Raw genomic sequence first — 15,075 nt, 5'->3', positions numbered from 1 at the left:
TTACAATCAGATGGGGACATTTGTTTAAGGTAAATCTCTTTTTTTATAATGTTGATCCTTTGGTAAAAACTAAAATCAAAGAGGCTAAAGGAACTTCATATGGTAAATAAAACATCAAAGCAAACTGCTTATCAAAATACATATTTTTATTTTAAGCTCCAACATCAGAAATTGCACATGGTAAAAAAGTGATATTCAGTGACTCCTTTGAAAGACCAATGGTCCCACCAATGTGGAATAGGCAGATTAAAAATAGTAAGACATCTATCATCATCAGTCTCACTACAATTTATTGAAATCGGTTGTTTTGGAGACTGAAATGATTATTATTTTGTATTATAATATTATATTATATTCACCGTGGACGGAGATTACGAAATGTTTTCCCCAAATTAATCGGCAGTGTTTTAAGAATACAATGACTCACTTCCAATATATTAATACATGACTTAAATAATAATCCACTCATTCAGAAATCTAAAATATATATTTTTTTTACATCCCAGATCCTTTTTTCTACTTCATTAACATTTTGAAAACAGCAATCAATGTGAAAACAACCCTCCCCCTTCCTACAATTTAGCGCATGACTCTAAACAAATATTAGACTTGAATGCAGTTACATTGCAGCCAAGGTCGAGGCAGGAGCAGACATTCAGTATGCCAGTGTTCAAAATGTTCATTAAAATCAAAGTAAACTCGATATCCATATTCTGAAACTTCTTCGATTCATATACAGTACATGTTCTTCCTGTATTCCTCCCCGCTCTTCCTATAGTCCTTTTGCCCACAGGTTAAAATGCAGGTTTGCTCATGTACTCCTCCATTGTCTAGAAAAAAAGCACAAAGAGTTTAGTTTAACATTCCAGTTTCACGGCTTGTAAAAATCCATTATAGTACAATTAATATTCACAGGCACACATTTACACACCACCTGCTATTAAGTGCCGAGAATACCAACTAACGAAAGCATAACATCTAACCTTTCTGTCCATATTCAAGGTCATCCAAAGAGCTCCACCTCAAACCACTCACTGCTGTCACCCTGAAGCGATAATGGTCAAAATGAATGAGAGGCTACACTGCAAACAATCCAACACTTGATTAAAAAAGTGTTAGTCAGCCCTACTCAGAAGCAGAAACAACACACCCAGTTAACTACAGTACCACACGGAGCCATGACCCTACAGGGAGAGCGGGAAGCATCAGCCAAACACTAAACCTACGACACGTTCCATGGAAATCTGTCTCTCACTCGCTATAACACTGGCAGAGAGAGAGAGAGATACACACACAGAGGGGTGAGGAAAAACACCAGCACAAACACAAATCTACACAAAAAGGAGCTAATATCCACAAGGCTATAAGCTTTAAGAAAGACGGACACACCAGGGACTCAGCACCACTGTTATGGAACTCATTATGACGCTGACTACTAGCGTGGCAAGTTCAAACACACACACACACACAAACTGAAAAAAGTTCCCATATTGGAGCTTAATTCATGATTAGCGTTATAAATAACTTAAAGCAGGCATCTTGATCCAAGTACCCCACAGGCTAGATTTAATTAAAGATACAATCAACACTAAACTACATTTAAAGCACGTCGCTGTTTCTTTAATGATCACGAGCCATGCAACAGATGTTACATGCTCACACACCACCGATGCAAGCCACGCCATGTGTTGTTGTTGTTGTGGTGTTGTGTATGAGAGTGTGTATCTCACCTCCTGTAACATGTCTGAGGCTTCAATGGAGCGATTCACCATTTGTTTGGAGGTTTCTTGTATTTCGCCTCCCATTAGAAACTCATCCAGGATAAAATAGGCCTTCTCAAAGTTAAAGATTATGTCCAGCTCACACACCTGAGAAGAGGGTATTCACATTATTATAAAAACAATGCAGAATGCACTTAGATACATTTAAAGCTGCTGTTTGATATGATATCTTAAGCCTAATTTAGCAGTTAAAAGGTTCTTGATTTTAGCTAGTATCAAGTTCAACAGTTACACTTTAGGCCACATTTGCATATTCAATAAAAAAAGGGGGAATCATAATCAAATACATTGCCAAAGTATTTGTCCAGCAGCTCCACGTAGCGGTGAATAACCTCCAGGGCTATCAGCTCATTTTCCCCGTTCTCTATAGCCAGGCAGAAATACAAGCTTGCATACCTGAGGAAAAGATGACACAGTGATAACTTGCATCAGATATAAACATAAAGACGATATAAATAACGATTATTTGTATTATCCATTGATCTGCATTACATTTTCTTGATTAATCGGGTAGTGGTTTGGTCAATAGAATGAGAAAATGGCGAGGAATGTCGATCAGTGTTGCCCGAAGCCTGAAATGGCGTCCATAAATGTTGTATTTTGTCCACATCTCAAAAGACACTCAGTTTACTGTCATAGAGTATTGAAGAAAACACTTAATATTACAGCTGGAATTTGGAAATTAGATTTTCTCTTTATTATTTTCCCTTATGTTATTAAAGCTATTAGTGAATACTGTAATACTTGCCAGCTGTTCTATTCATCTTTGAAGCTTTAATATGTGAGGAGTAATGAATAATAATAATACAGCAGGTGTAACTATTAGTACAAATTACCCAAGGGTTCCTGCTGCTCAAAAAGCATACAATAATTTAAAGTAGTTAGACAAACATGCAGGGGCAGCACCCACCTCTTGTAAATAATCTTCAAGTCCTTCCAGTGTAGGAAATTACAGGAGCGTGGTTGCCGTGACAACACCATGGTGGTCATGTCCCTGGTGATCTTCTTCTTTTCACGTTCAGTTATGGGCGTGAACCACTTCTGCAGACGCAGTTTCCCCTGGCGACTGAAGAGGAGCAGGAAACGTATCTGAAAGCACAGACACAGCTCAGGGTCAGAGGGCAGTTGTGATGCACGCATGAACAAAGGGGATTACACGTAGGAACAAAAATGCACACAGTCTTTGCATAGGACATTATTAACTACCTCTAACACAAACCAGGGGACGAACAAGTCATGGCTCATTAAAGAATACCTCCGCTCACCTTACAGTTGGTGAAGGTCAACAACTGTTGCAGGGAGAGGGAGTTTGGAGAGCAACTCACTAAGGTTTTAGATGTTTACAGATTAAGTTTACAAGCATTAGGGCTGCTCGATTATGGCAAAAATCATAATCTCGATTATTTGGGTCAATAATTGATATCACAGTTGATTACCCTGAACTTTAAGTATAACTCAACTGAAAGACCAATAAAAAAAAAAGAATTGAAAAAAAAAAAAGTAATAATAATAATAAAAAGATTATCGTTTTATTTCGATTAAGTTGTTTTCGTAATCGTTGCAAGCCATAATCGTAATTGCGATTAATTGAGCAGCCCTAACAAGCATTGGAAGAGACTTCATTATAATTAAAATGTTCATTATTCTGCCAAATTATCGGAATTACTGACATCTAAATTATTCCCAATCCCAACATAGATTATGTAAAAGAGATTATAGGTATGAAAAGAAGGTTTTGTGTTGCACCTTGCCACTGGTGCTTTATAACTAAAATGAAATATCTGTGCAGAGGGAACATTCCTCAAAGACTCAATAGTGTAGGAATTGTTTCTGAACTCATGTAGAGCAACAAAGCACTGTTCCATCGGACATAAACAATTATAATAAGTCAAAGTTAATAAGAGGAGATGTGAACATTATAAAAGCACACAATACTTCACATGTATTATTAAACTGCAGACACGGTAAAAGGCATTATACAATTGAATCTTATTTAATATATTAGGCTTCCCAACAAGGAGTCCCTGAATTCGACCATTGTTAGAGTTCAATTGAATTACTGTTCATAGTGAAGTGGACACAGAAAGAGAAAAAGCTAGACAGTTATCAGGACTATAATAGGCTACCACATTAAATTATACTAGAATAACAGTAGGCATACTACTAATCTGGTTTTTCCAGATCTGTGTCAGCCCATATGCAAATTGATATGGAAAGCAAGAAACTGCCACCAGGGCTCCACTGAAAGTGACGAAACCTGTTTGAGGGGACCGCTCGAGGAAACACCTTACTTCCGGTTGTGGTTTAAGGTTACTCCAAGCTAAAAAAAACAAACATTAAACCTCACACTACAAAAGGAAAACATCCCCTGTGTTTTGGCCGAACGAAACAAACAATCCTCAATGTGTAACAGGAAGAAGTATATAGGTGTAACTTAGCTTTAGCTACCTGTCAGCGACAACAGGTGCAACAGGTGAGAAGCCTGACGCTATCTTACGGACATGCGTAGAAAACAACCACAAAGCACTTACCATTTTGACGCTGGGACAAGATTCACAAATGATATGAAATGACTTTAAAAAAGCACTTTAACGCTTACAAGGGGTCAACTGGTCCGGCTAAACACATATCTATCTGTCGTTCAGCTCAGTGTGGAAGTTTGTTAACTCCGCCCCCCTGGCCGTGCCTGCTGCACGCGTCACCACACCTGACACCCATCTGGATCGCTTATCGTAGATCTGTGTTACAGGAATGCATCCCGTCCTAACTTTTAAAGATCTACGACCTGATTTGTTCAGATTATTTCGATGAATAAGCTAATAAAACCTTAACTTAATGTATCACTTGGCTGTCACTGTGGCCGCAGAGAGCAGCAAGGCCTCCCTCTGTCTTCTTCATGTGATCCTGATCTGTCACAGTGGCTGACAAGGGGAGCTGACTGCAAACTGCTGCACTTCTTGGGATTATTATTCACTTGATAACATGTCTCTGTACCGAAATTCTATCTGGTTTATGAATGGACTCCAGCAATACACAAGGTCAGTCAAAGCTATTGAGTCTTTTGTAAATGATCTAGAGATATAGAGCTAAAGAAATGTCTGTCTGTCAAACAGTCTAAACTGTTAGTCTTGCTTGTTGGCTGTGTAAATGCAGAATTAATGGTTTGTAAAATGGTTTTCATATATTTTATTCAAGCCAAAAGACTTGCTAAACAGTGTCATATCAAAGGTCTGATCACCGTATGGCACACACTCAAACTAGCCTTTATGCTCAATTACAATAGTCCCATTGACAGCTGATGTTTCTTGAGGATGGCATTCACATCACTTGACTCGACTGAAACTAAAATGTGGAGAAAGGAAAATATGACACACTTTGATTTGTGTTTCTATTTGCTTTTAGGAAGGGATATGAGACAGCATCTAAAGTCTTTGAGCCCCAAGACCTCAATGTGTCGATTGTGGGAAGGTCTTTTATGATCACAGGAGCCAACAGTGGGATCGGCAAGGCAACAGCCATAGCTGTAGCCAAGAAAGGTAAAATACTGGACAGGTAAGCTCTGCCATGCACTTGAATAGAAAATAAACATTAATGTTATTTGTTTCCAGGTGGGACAGTCCACATGGTGTGTAGGAACAGAGATAGAGCAGAAGAGGCCAAGGTGGACATTGTTAGTGAGTCAGGGAACACGGTAAGCGTGCAATGGAGAATGTGGAACAAGTGACACTTTTCGTGATTTATAAAAGACTGATACTAATCTGGTTATTCTAGGAGGTATACATCCATATTGTGGATATGTCAGAGACACGCAAAGTATGGGAGTTTGCAGAGGCCTTTAAGGAGCAGTATCAATCCTTAAATGTGTTGGTTGGTATCTCTTTTAATCATCAGAAATCTGTCTTCATAAACAAAAAATGCTGTTTACGTCTGTTTTGACTTTGTTATTTTTGCTTGACAGATAAACAATGCAGGGTGTATGGTGAACAACAGAGAGATGAATGCTGAGGGCCTGGAGATGAACTTTGCCACCAACACAATGGGTTAGTGTCACTCTGATGTCAAAGAGAGACATTCTGCTGTAAACAAAACCGTTTCAAATTTGAATTTTGTCCATCTCTTAAGGGATGTTGATCCTTACCCAGAGTCTTATACCACTTCTACGAAAGAGCCGGGATCCAAGAGTGGTATAGAACCCGCACTCCCTCACACACACACAAAGTGTTCATCTGCATCATGTGCACAGCATAATGCAACGTTTGTCCAGGCTGTAGTGGCTGTTGTCTGAGCACACTATGCCTCTTTTCTCTGTGGTTGTTAGATCACTGTGTCCTCTGGAGGCATGCTGGTCCAGAAACTCAGAGTCGATGACCTGCAGTCAGAGAAGGGCTACTTTGATGGCGTCATGGTCTACGCCCAGAACAAGGTAGGAGAGTGTAATCCAGGTTTTAAAACGCGTTTTCTGTGTAGTTCTCTCTTCTTCATCTGTCTTGCTGGGTTTGGATTTGTCTGTGTAATATGGTGGAACAGAACAGAAAAAGTCATACAAAAATGGATATTAATTTACAGCAGTAGTGAATAGTGTAGAGGCCCATTTCTAGAATGAAGCAACTATGTGTCGTTCCTTCTCAGAGACAGCAGGTGGTGCTGACACAACAGTGGGCCGAAGCTTTTCCAGTCATCCACTTCTCTGCGATGCACCCTGGCTGGGTAGATACTCCAGGTACTGACTCATCCAAAGCACCTGAAATCAGTTGAGGGTGCTGGTAATGCTCCTTTTTCTTTGTTTTTATCTGTTTTCAAAAAATAGCAAATAAATCGCACACACAATTTCAAATAATCCAATGTTAACATGAAAGTATTGACAGAGCCCATTTATGCTGTTGTATACTTACTTGTATATGCTTTTTTATATGCATTATTACTTCACTTTAGATCTGAATACTTCTTACCCCACTTGAACCCAAATAACCTCTTAAATAACAATCTGGCTTTATAGCTTAATAAACGTTTACCCAATAGCTGTGATTTTGAGATATGAGGTAAATTAAGTATTTATTATTTCTATATCTTGCCAAATGTTCATGTTTAATTGCTCAAATAATTAGTCGAGTAGAATCTTTTTAAATGCATAAAAACTTCAAACGGAATATTTGTTTTCCCTATTATTATTTTTTATTTCACAATCCTTGAGAACCTGCTTTTAAAACAACCCTTTCACTCTGTTTACCAATCCTTGATGATGTATTAGTCTGTAAATGTTGCTTCCACTTCATTTGAGTAAACACTCATGTCAAAATACATACACATGATTCTTCCTGTTCCAGCTGTTTCTGCATCAATGCCTCAGTTCCACCAGATGATGGGGGAGAGGCTGCGCAGTGTGGAGCAGGGAGCTGACACTGTGCTGTGGCTGGCCGTGTCTAAAGCTGCTGCAAGGACACTCAGTGGGCAGTTCTTTCAAGGTGAGCAGTATCACGTGGGGCTGGTCCTATTTCAACAAAGAGAAGTCCCTTTTATTTTTGTTGAATTCTGACGCACTGTGTGTTGCAGATCGTGCTCCTGTTCCTGCCCACCTGCCTCTGGCCTGGACTCACAGTTCTGCTGAAGAGATCCAGAGCTTCATGACTCAGCTGGAGACTTTGGCCAGAGCCCTTCTACCTGATGTAGAGCATGAGTCCTTCCAGACATCCATCTGTATAAAACCTGTTACTGATCAATTCAAACATCAAGATTAATTTCTGAAAGCCATATATTCAGTACAGTGCAACGCTCTGTCACCGGATTTATGTTATGTCAACATGTGGTAGATGGACTGCGTGCCTCGCAAATATCACTAACTATTAGAAGTTGATTTTGATTGAATATCTCAATAGCATGAGCATATCTAATTTGTACTTGTGGCTAGCACATAGAAAAGCGTAACACTGTTTGTACCGTGGGTGCATCAGATACTCTTCTTTCCCTTTGTGCTGCCACATATGAAGTAAAGATATTTGAAGTGTTACTTAAAGTGGGAAAATAAAGTCCAGTTAATTGTTCTCCTGTTCAAATGTCTTAGTTCTCCCACAAAGCTGAATTTGGCTGAAAATAGTGTACAAAATAAAACATTTAAACAAAGCCGTCAACACTTTTGGAGACAACATTCTGTCAATTATTTTTGGTCTATGCTGCTGACTCCAATTAGGATTCTTATGTAAGAAGCAAATGTAAGGCAGAGCATATCTGTGAAAAACCACAGAGCATCAATACTCATTATTTTTATTTTGTAACAATCCACATTTGCTGTTTTTAATAATTTTATTATTTTTATACAGTATTGAAACAAAAAAATAATGTGGTGCATTCACATTTTCCCAAGGGATTCTTTGCAAGTTTGATCTCTACAAGGGTAAAACAGTGAAAAGCTTGAAGCTGGATCCATCCATGTTAAAACTCACAGGGAATAGGAAGACTGGGCCTGATTTAAAAATCGTCTACAAGTTTTGATGGATTTTATTTCTGCGCCAACATTTAATTCCGCATTTACTGTGTTTTTGTAAGGGAGGAGGAATCAGGTTCCCAGCATTTGTCTTTAAAAGAAACTTCCAGTCCATGCGTAACAACAGTCCAAAGAAAACAAACAAATCCCATCCCCCCCCGTCCAGTCCTCTCATCCACAGTCCATCTTCTATGCAACGTAGGTGTACACTTTGCGATCTTCTGGCGTCCGTGCCAAGTATTCTCTTTCTATTAGTCCTTCTATACGCTTTTTAATTACGACAGGGCTCGGAAGAAAACGTGACCGGAGCTGTTGTGTTACCTGAAGACACAGAGAGACAGCATGTAAGAGAACAGCAGCATCTCAACAGCAAATCAGCTTTTTACATTACAATTCTCTGCAGAACGTGGATGTGCGAAACAGAGAAGATTTACCAATATTGGATTAAATGTGCCGTTTAATATTAAAAGTGTATCCCCATGTGGAGTTCCTTACCTCCGCCACCAGGACATTGTGCTGCATCTTCTTCCTTGACTTCATGATTCGGACAATGGCTGCCTCAATCTCATGCTTCCTGTCATCGTCCACTTTCTGCCGCGTCTCTTTCCTCTCGGGGTCTGATTCTCCTTGTTTAGCAGCAACTGGGAAAATAGGATAGGAAACTTGATGAGCTTCGAGGACAACATGTGGAAAAGGTTTCATATAAGCAGGAACAGTCCCACCTAGAGTTCATGTCACAACATAGCACGTCATTATCTACGTTTCTTAAAAGGCTGAAACAGAAACTATGGTGTTCTTTCACCTGACCTAAAAGCATGTGAACTGCTGTATTCAATGTACCAACACTTTAGTTATTCAAAGCTAAATCATTTCTACTTTGACTTAAAATACAGGATTTTCATCTTTTATCAATGCAGTTGTAATGAGCCATTTATATCTTAAAGGTGGGGTAGGTAATTTTGGAGAAACCAGCTCGAATGCGCTAGAATTTGAAAATACACAGCCGCAAAAAATCTGCCACTTCCTTACAGAGCCCCTCCTCCAACACACACGAACGCGCACATGACCAATGAGGGCACGAGATAAGTTTGTGCACAGATGGAAGGCTGACAGGCAGGTAGGCCATCCAGTTATTTTAGCCGGGCCGGCTAAAATGATTGGTCGTGCTTTTTACAGAGCTAAGGCTTCCACAGATGACATTTTTTTATGGATTTTGTTTCAAAGCACTTCAGATATTCANAGAAATTACAGAATTTTTTTTTTAATTAGCTAATAAAATAAATGGTTGTGTTACACTCATGGTTCGACTTTCGTAGCACACCAAGACAGAAGCTAACTACAGATGTAGTTAGCTTCTGTCTTGGTGTGCTACGAAAGTCGAACCATGAGTGTAACACAACCATTTATTTTATTAGCTAATTAAAAAAAAAATTCTGTAATTTCTTTATTTTACCCACATTTATCGACATTTACTTCTTAAAGCTACAGCACAACTCGTGCTCCAGTACGCCGACAGCAGTGCACTGAGGGATACGGCTCATTAAGAGCAGCGACGCCAACATGCTTTAAGAAAATATTCACACGGTCTTCCCTAGCAGTTGTAAAGAGCAGTTATTGAAGTGTAGATAAAACATTTTATCTACACTTTTTAAAACTGGGATATACCAAAAGAAAAAAGGAACATTTGAAAATCTAAAACATGGCATTATGTTTATAGTCATATTTTACCAAATGTTTTGTTGTTCTATATTCTAGTACACATTCATATATTACCATCGTTTTACAAAGTCTTTCTTGTATATAATTATAGGGCAACTTTAATGTTACCCGATAATTATGATTAATAATAATTATAACAACAATGAAACAAACAATTGGAGGTTTGTCAGTCATTTTGATGGATGAAAAATGAGGTGACATCTCTAACTCTATACTAATTTGCACCACACCTAAGAAAAGCACGTGCACACACATTGTTTGTGCTGCTGTTGTTGGGTGCGGTCTATTTTTCTGATTCTGGTCAGGACACTTAACTCCACTTCACTCGTTGTGGCTAGAGCTGGCACTGACGCAAAAGTGTGAAAGCTGTTGTCAGCCAGGTTTATACAGCTGTCAATAATTTAATCCTGAAGATTTAAGGAGCTGTCACCACCAGTGAATGTAGATTATGTTAACGTGAATGTTTCAGTAAATTGCTCAATCCATCAAACGGATAACTTCATTGGACTCCTTTGTTACATTCGGAACATAGTGACAACACTACAGTTGCAATCTAAATTATTCAATGCACATTTGCAAAATATGCAATTTCTCAGCTGTTTGCAATAAACAAATTAAACAAGAACTGTTTAAGTGGTGCAATGAAACTCATATTACAAGGTTTTTTATCCAAAATCAACACAAAATGCTACTTTTAATGACTACTGTAGTTCCAAAATTATTCAACTCCTTCATGACAAGCATCTTCAGCATCCGTTTGCTGTTATGGCCTGCTGCAAACATGACACCAGCTTCTGACAGCATTCCTGAGGAATCTTAGTCCATTCCTCATGCGGCAATGGCCTCCAGTTCAGTAATAGTCTTGGGTGTGCGTTTTGCAACCGCTCTCTTCAATCCAAACGGAGATTTTCTATGGGGTTCAAGTCAGGCGACTGTGACGACTCTAGAATCTTCCATTCCTTCTTCTGAAAGCAAACAGGTATGCTTGGGACCATTGTCCTGTTCCCCAATGGGCCCAATGACGCCCAAGCTTCAGCTTCCTCAGAGATGGCATGATGTTTTTTCATTATATTTCCTGATACATGACTGAATCCATCGTGCCCTCCACACGCTGCAGGTTTCCAGAGGCAGCAAAGCAGCACCAGAGCATCACTGAGCCACCGCCATGCTTCACTGTAGGCAGGGTGTTCTCATTCTTCTTCCTCCAGACATACCGCTGATCCATACGCCCGAAAAGTTCCAGTTTTGTTTCATTGCTCCCACAGAACAGAACTCCAAATCTTCTGTGGCATATTTATATGGTTTTGAGCATATTGGAGCCGACTTGTGTTGTGCTTTTGGTCAGTAAAGGTGTTCGTCTTCAAGTCCGGGCATGGAGCCTTTCAGTGTTTAGTATCCGAAACTGAAACCTCAGTGCCTGCTGCCACCAAGACTTGCTACTACAGGTTTCTTGATCAAGGGTTTTTGACCACTTGCCTCCTCAGGAATTTGGTGGCAGCCGCTGATAGCTTCCTTTTTCTGCCAGGTCCAGGTAGTGAAGGCATTGTTTCTTTACCTTTTAACTTAGGAACTATGCGTCCATCTGTATAGGAACATTCAGTGCTTTTGCTATCTTTGTGTATCCTTTTCCTTGTTTGTGCAAGGTAATGATCTCTTCTCTGAACTTTTTGGACAATTCTTTTGACTTTCTAACATGCAATCAAACGTAACTCTCAACAAACCCCTAGCCAATCCAGGTATGTATGTGTTTTATCTCAAGCACAGCTGAAGTAATGGAGCCCTTGATTAGTTGCACAAGGTTTGCTTGAATCATCAGGAGACTGCAGTAGTCATTAAAAGTATAATTGTATGTTGAGTTTGTATAACCCTTGTAATATTAGATTAATTGAACTACTTAAACAGTTCTTGAGTAATTGTTATTCGATACTATATAATTATTATTGCAACTTTAGGTAACAGGTGTGTGTGTGTGTGTATGTGTGTGTGTGTGTGTGTGTGTGTGTGTGTGTGTGTGTGTGTGTGTGTGTGTGTGTGTGTGTGTGTGTGTGTGTGCATCAGAATTCTGGAATGTGTTTCTGGAACCACCTGCAGTACCAGGAGCCAGCCCCGGGCAGGGAAGAACTTTACATCTATATCCGTTTCTCTTTATTACATTACATGTCGGTTTTGCCTCCGGGAGCTGGTTGNAATAATTCGCAGCCAGAATCATACCAAAATCATGCACTGGTTTGGTTGGAAGCCCCCTTCAAATAAAGTCATCTCAATCGACTCTCCCGCCCCTCACACCTCTCGCCTTACGTGTTATTCAGATGGTACCAGCTTCTAGGCAACCGGTGGCATGGTTTTGTCCTTCTACATGACTCTATCTGAGGGGGCATACAGGGAATATGTGTTTTTGCCAAATGTTGGTATTGAGTTGAACACTGGTTACACAACAGCTTCAGAGAGCAACAGGTATTCTTATTATCCAAACAAAACCCAATATGCCCATTCCTTAAGTTCCAAACACTAACACAGCAGCTGGCCTTCTGCAGTGTGGCACCCAGCCAGGATCGTTTTTTTGTACACATTCCATTTTAAATATGCTCCTTTCCTCAAATGCAATGCTGCTTCCTAATCCTTTATCTTAATATTGTTCACAGTTCACCTCCTCATCCTTCCCATTGTGTTCAAGCCCCATTCATCCACTCCCTTCCTCCTCGCCTCTCTAATTGGCATTGTTTTCAACCTCCTTTCTCTTGCCCTTTGTCCCTCCCCGCCCACGTCCTCCCTCTCCCCATTTTTCTCCCCCAGTGCCTTCTCCCTGTGGGTCTCCCGTCTCTCCCTCCCCACTCCCTGTCCGGCGGTGCGATGATTCTTGTTCCTGTCCCCGCCTCCCAACCGCTTGCCCCCTCCACTCTTCCCACCCCACAAACCTCACTCCCCCCCCTCCCTGATGCCATAATACCAGCATCAGTGAAAGTCATCGCCCAGACATATCGGGTTGCCTCTCCCCATCCCTCACCCCCCTGCTTTTTTCTCTCTCTCTTCTCTCTTCTCTCTCTCTTCTCTCTCTCTCTTCCTCTCTCTCTCTCTCTCTCTCTCTTCTCTCCTCTCTCTCTCCTCATCTCTCTCTCTCTCTCTCTCTCCTCTTCTCTTCTCCTCTCTCTCTCCTCTCTCTCTCTCTCTCTCTCTCTTCTCTCTCTCTCTCTCTCTCTCTCTCTCTCTCTCTGCTCAAGCTCATTGCCAGACCTCACACATTTTCCCACCTCCACTTTGGCCCTCACATCTTGATAACCCAGCTGGGCAGAGTTGAGGTGTGTGTGCCTGGCATGGAGCAGCCAGTGATACCGAGCGCTGCCAAAGGTCAGGTTGACACTAAAAAAACAAAATCAGCAGGAGTGCACGCAATATGGGGAAACAGAGCTAACCAAAAAAGTAGAGCATCAGATTCACTAACTTTTAATGAGCTGGCTCTCCTTAAATGTGCTGTTAGTATCGTCAGCGGCGGGTGAAATATCTTTCTGTATATCTTCTTGTTTTCAGGGCGTAATTGCTGCTAAAATATGATACGAGTGAAATGCTGAAATCCAATATTGCATTAGTACATCAAGAAAATATGTCTGATGTTTTAACTTTGCTATTTTAACACAACATGATATACTTGGTATATTTAGATGCATTTGAATATGGATTTCAAATTCTTTTAGCATTGTGAGTGTGACAAAATACATTACAAACACAATTGAGGAGCTACATTTCATACAAAAGTGAGGGGTGGAAGAGAAAGAAGGCAGCTTTATTTTTCTATCCTGCCTTCACTATCCACATTTTTTCTAAACTAGCCCCTACTGTACCGTAGTGTGCTTTATATTTCATTAAGACACTCCAGTGTCACATCTCAGTCCCTGGCCTCACTATCACTCTCTCTGGTAATCATTCTCAGTTTTTTCTCGAAGTACCACCCACCTCTCCAGAGTTATGAGGCAGACCAGCTCCTCTCATCCTTGGGTAAACTCCAATATGGCCCTTTGGCTCACACTGGAGTGTGTGTATAAAGCACAAAAAGATACAAGTCTGTGCGCACTTCTGAGTCATAGGTAGACAGGAAGAGGGAGCAAGCAGGGCGCAAGGGAGGGACGAGGGAGAAAGGAAAAGTTGGAATAAAGTGTCAGAAAGTAAAATGAAGGCCATCACATAAACACTTAAACACATACACGCATGCACTCACACACAAATCTCATTTATGCAATCTAAAAGATGTCCTTCACAGTTTCTTGCTGTCTGGTGCTGTTATTGTTTTGTGGTAGAGACACACTGTGTGTGTGTGTGTGTGTGTGTGTGTGTGTGTGTGTGTGTGTGTGTGTGTGTGTGTGTGTGTGTGTGTGTGTGTGTGTGTGTGTGTGTGTGTGCGTCAGAGTCAGTGGGCTAATGAAGGCAGCATGATGCCTCTGACGCACTCTCCAGTCCCATAGGGTTAGATGAAGGGAATAGAGGAGGGGAGGAGTCAGAAGAATCAGTCATCTCTCTACGGTCATATAGCTGCTGTTTAATGTCAAATAAAACGCAGAAACGGAACCATAACGCAGGACTTCAAGCATCTGCGTTTTCTAACATTGCTCTTACATGAAATGTTTGTCGTTTTCAATACGTTTGTTATCAAATACCTACATTTAATATGTACCCATTTTGTTATTGCCTGAAAGCTCTGAAGCCGATTTGGACAGATCAGAATAATTTGTACTAATTACAGCTGAAATAATCAGTCCATTAATAACCTGTCAACTAGAGAGTTATTTTTGTTATGTTGGTAAAGCTTCTCAGATGTGAAAACTGCTTTTTAAATTCCTACTATGATACTAAACAGAATTACTTACGTTTGTTTTGGGAGGGCTGAACCTGGTCACACAAAAAATATTCAAATATATAAACTTGAGCTTTGGGCAAATCTGGACGGACATATTTTCTCTATATTACGTCATGATTCATCATCATCATCAATTACAGTCCCTTTATCTGATCAGGGCCCAATATCTAAGATAAATTGATCATTGTTGTCCTAAGCAATGCAAATAGTGTGGTAAAATGCTGGATTATATCTTATCTAGATGTGTATGG

The 15,075-nt window shown here is 40.2% G+C and overlaps 2 protein-coding genes and 1 long non-coding RNA gene across 4 annotated transcripts; 1 reads left to right on the top strand and 2 right to left on the bottom strand.

The window, feature by feature from the left end:
- Positions 1 to 125: 125 nt before the first annotated feature.
- On the bottom strand, positions 126 to 4,457 carry ap1s3b (adaptor related protein complex 1 subunit sigma 3b). 2 transcript variants are annotated; one of them, XM_010795328.1, is made up of 6 exons: positions 4,313 to 4,424; positions 2,692 to 2,870; positions 2,069 to 2,177; positions 1,731 to 1,868; positions 984 to 1,045; positions 133 to 830 (listed from the first exon to the last, which is right to left on the bottom strand). In XM_010795328.1, the coding sequence occupies exons 1-5, from the start codon at positions 4,313 to 4,315 to the stop codon at positions 1,004 to 1,006; spliced, it is 471 nt and encodes a 156-aa protein (XP_010793630.1). In that variant the 5' UTR covers positions 4,316 to 4,424; the 3' UTR covers positions 133 to 830; positions 984 to 1,003. The 2 variants fall into 2 exon arrangements, with proteins under 2 accessions (XP_010793632.1, XP_010793630.1); XM_010795330.1 differs by lacking the exon at positions 984 to 1,045 and having other exon boundaries at positions 126 to 830; positions 4,313 to 4,457.
- A 97-nt stretch (positions 4,458 to 4,554) lies between these two features.
- Positions 4,555 to 7,819, top strand: dhrs12lb (dehydrogenase/reductase (SDR family) member 12-like b). The gene is made up of 10 exons (XM_010795331.1): positions 4,555 to 4,819; positions 5,184 to 5,317; positions 5,390 to 5,472; positions 5,553 to 5,648; positions 5,740 to 5,821; positions 5,904 to 5,965; positions 6,100 to 6,204; positions 6,411 to 6,501; positions 7,106 to 7,243; positions 7,332 to 7,819. Exons 1-10 carry the CDS (start codon positions 4,764 to 4,766, stop codon positions 7,514 to 7,516), a joined length of 1,032 nt encoding a protein of 343 aa, XP_010793633.1. The 5' UTR covers positions 4,555 to 4,763; the 3' UTR covers positions 7,517 to 7,819.
- A 245-nt stretch (positions 7,820 to 8,064) lies between these two features.
- LOC104966175 (uncharacterized) lies at positions 8,065 to 8,901 on the bottom strand. Its single transcript, XR_800635.1, has 2 exons — positions 8,755 to 8,901; positions 8,065 to 8,580 (listed from the first exon to the last, which is right to left on the bottom strand). It is a non-coding gene; the product is annotated as an uncharacterized lncRNA (long non-coding RNA).
- Between the last annotated feature and the right edge of the window lie 6,174 nt (positions 8,902 to 15,075).

The sequence above is a fragment of the Notothenia coriiceps genome, unplaced genomic scaffold (genome assembly GCF_000735185.1).
Source record: "Notothenia coriiceps isolate Sejong01 unplaced genomic scaffold, NC01 NC01_scaffold00037246, whole genome shotgun sequence".
Classification (NCBI taxonomy): domain Eukaryota; kingdom Metazoa; phylum Chordata; class Actinopteri; order Perciformes; family Nototheniidae; genus Notothenia; species Notothenia coriiceps.
Note: the sequence above shows the minus strand (reverse complement) of the source record. Positions and strands in the feature narration are given on the sequence as shown.

Bases quoted from the DNA above. Each gene is read 5' to 3' on its own strand.
- dhrs12lb (XM_010795331.1), top strand. From the start codon at position 4,764: ATGTCTCTGTACCGAAATTCTATCTGGTTTATGAATGGACTCCAGCAA. The intron at 5,318-5,389 runs GTAAAATACTGG...ATTTGTTTCCAG, and splicing joins CATAGCTGTAGCCAAGAAAG to GTGGGACAGTCCACATGGTG. The intron at 5,649-5,739 runs GTTGGTATCTCT...TTTGCTTGACAG, and splicing joins ATCAATCCTTAAATGTGTTG to ATAAACAATGCAGGGTGTAT.
- ap1s3b (XM_010795328.1), bottom strand. The intron at 2,178-2,691 runs GTGGGTGCTGCC...TCTTTTCCTCAG, and splicing joins TTGAAGATTATTTACAAGAG to GTATGCAAGCTTGTATTTCT. The intron at 1,046-1,730 runs GTGAGATACACA...TTATCGCTTCAG, and splicing joins CCTCAGACATGTTACAGGAG to GGTGACAGCAGTGAGTGGTT.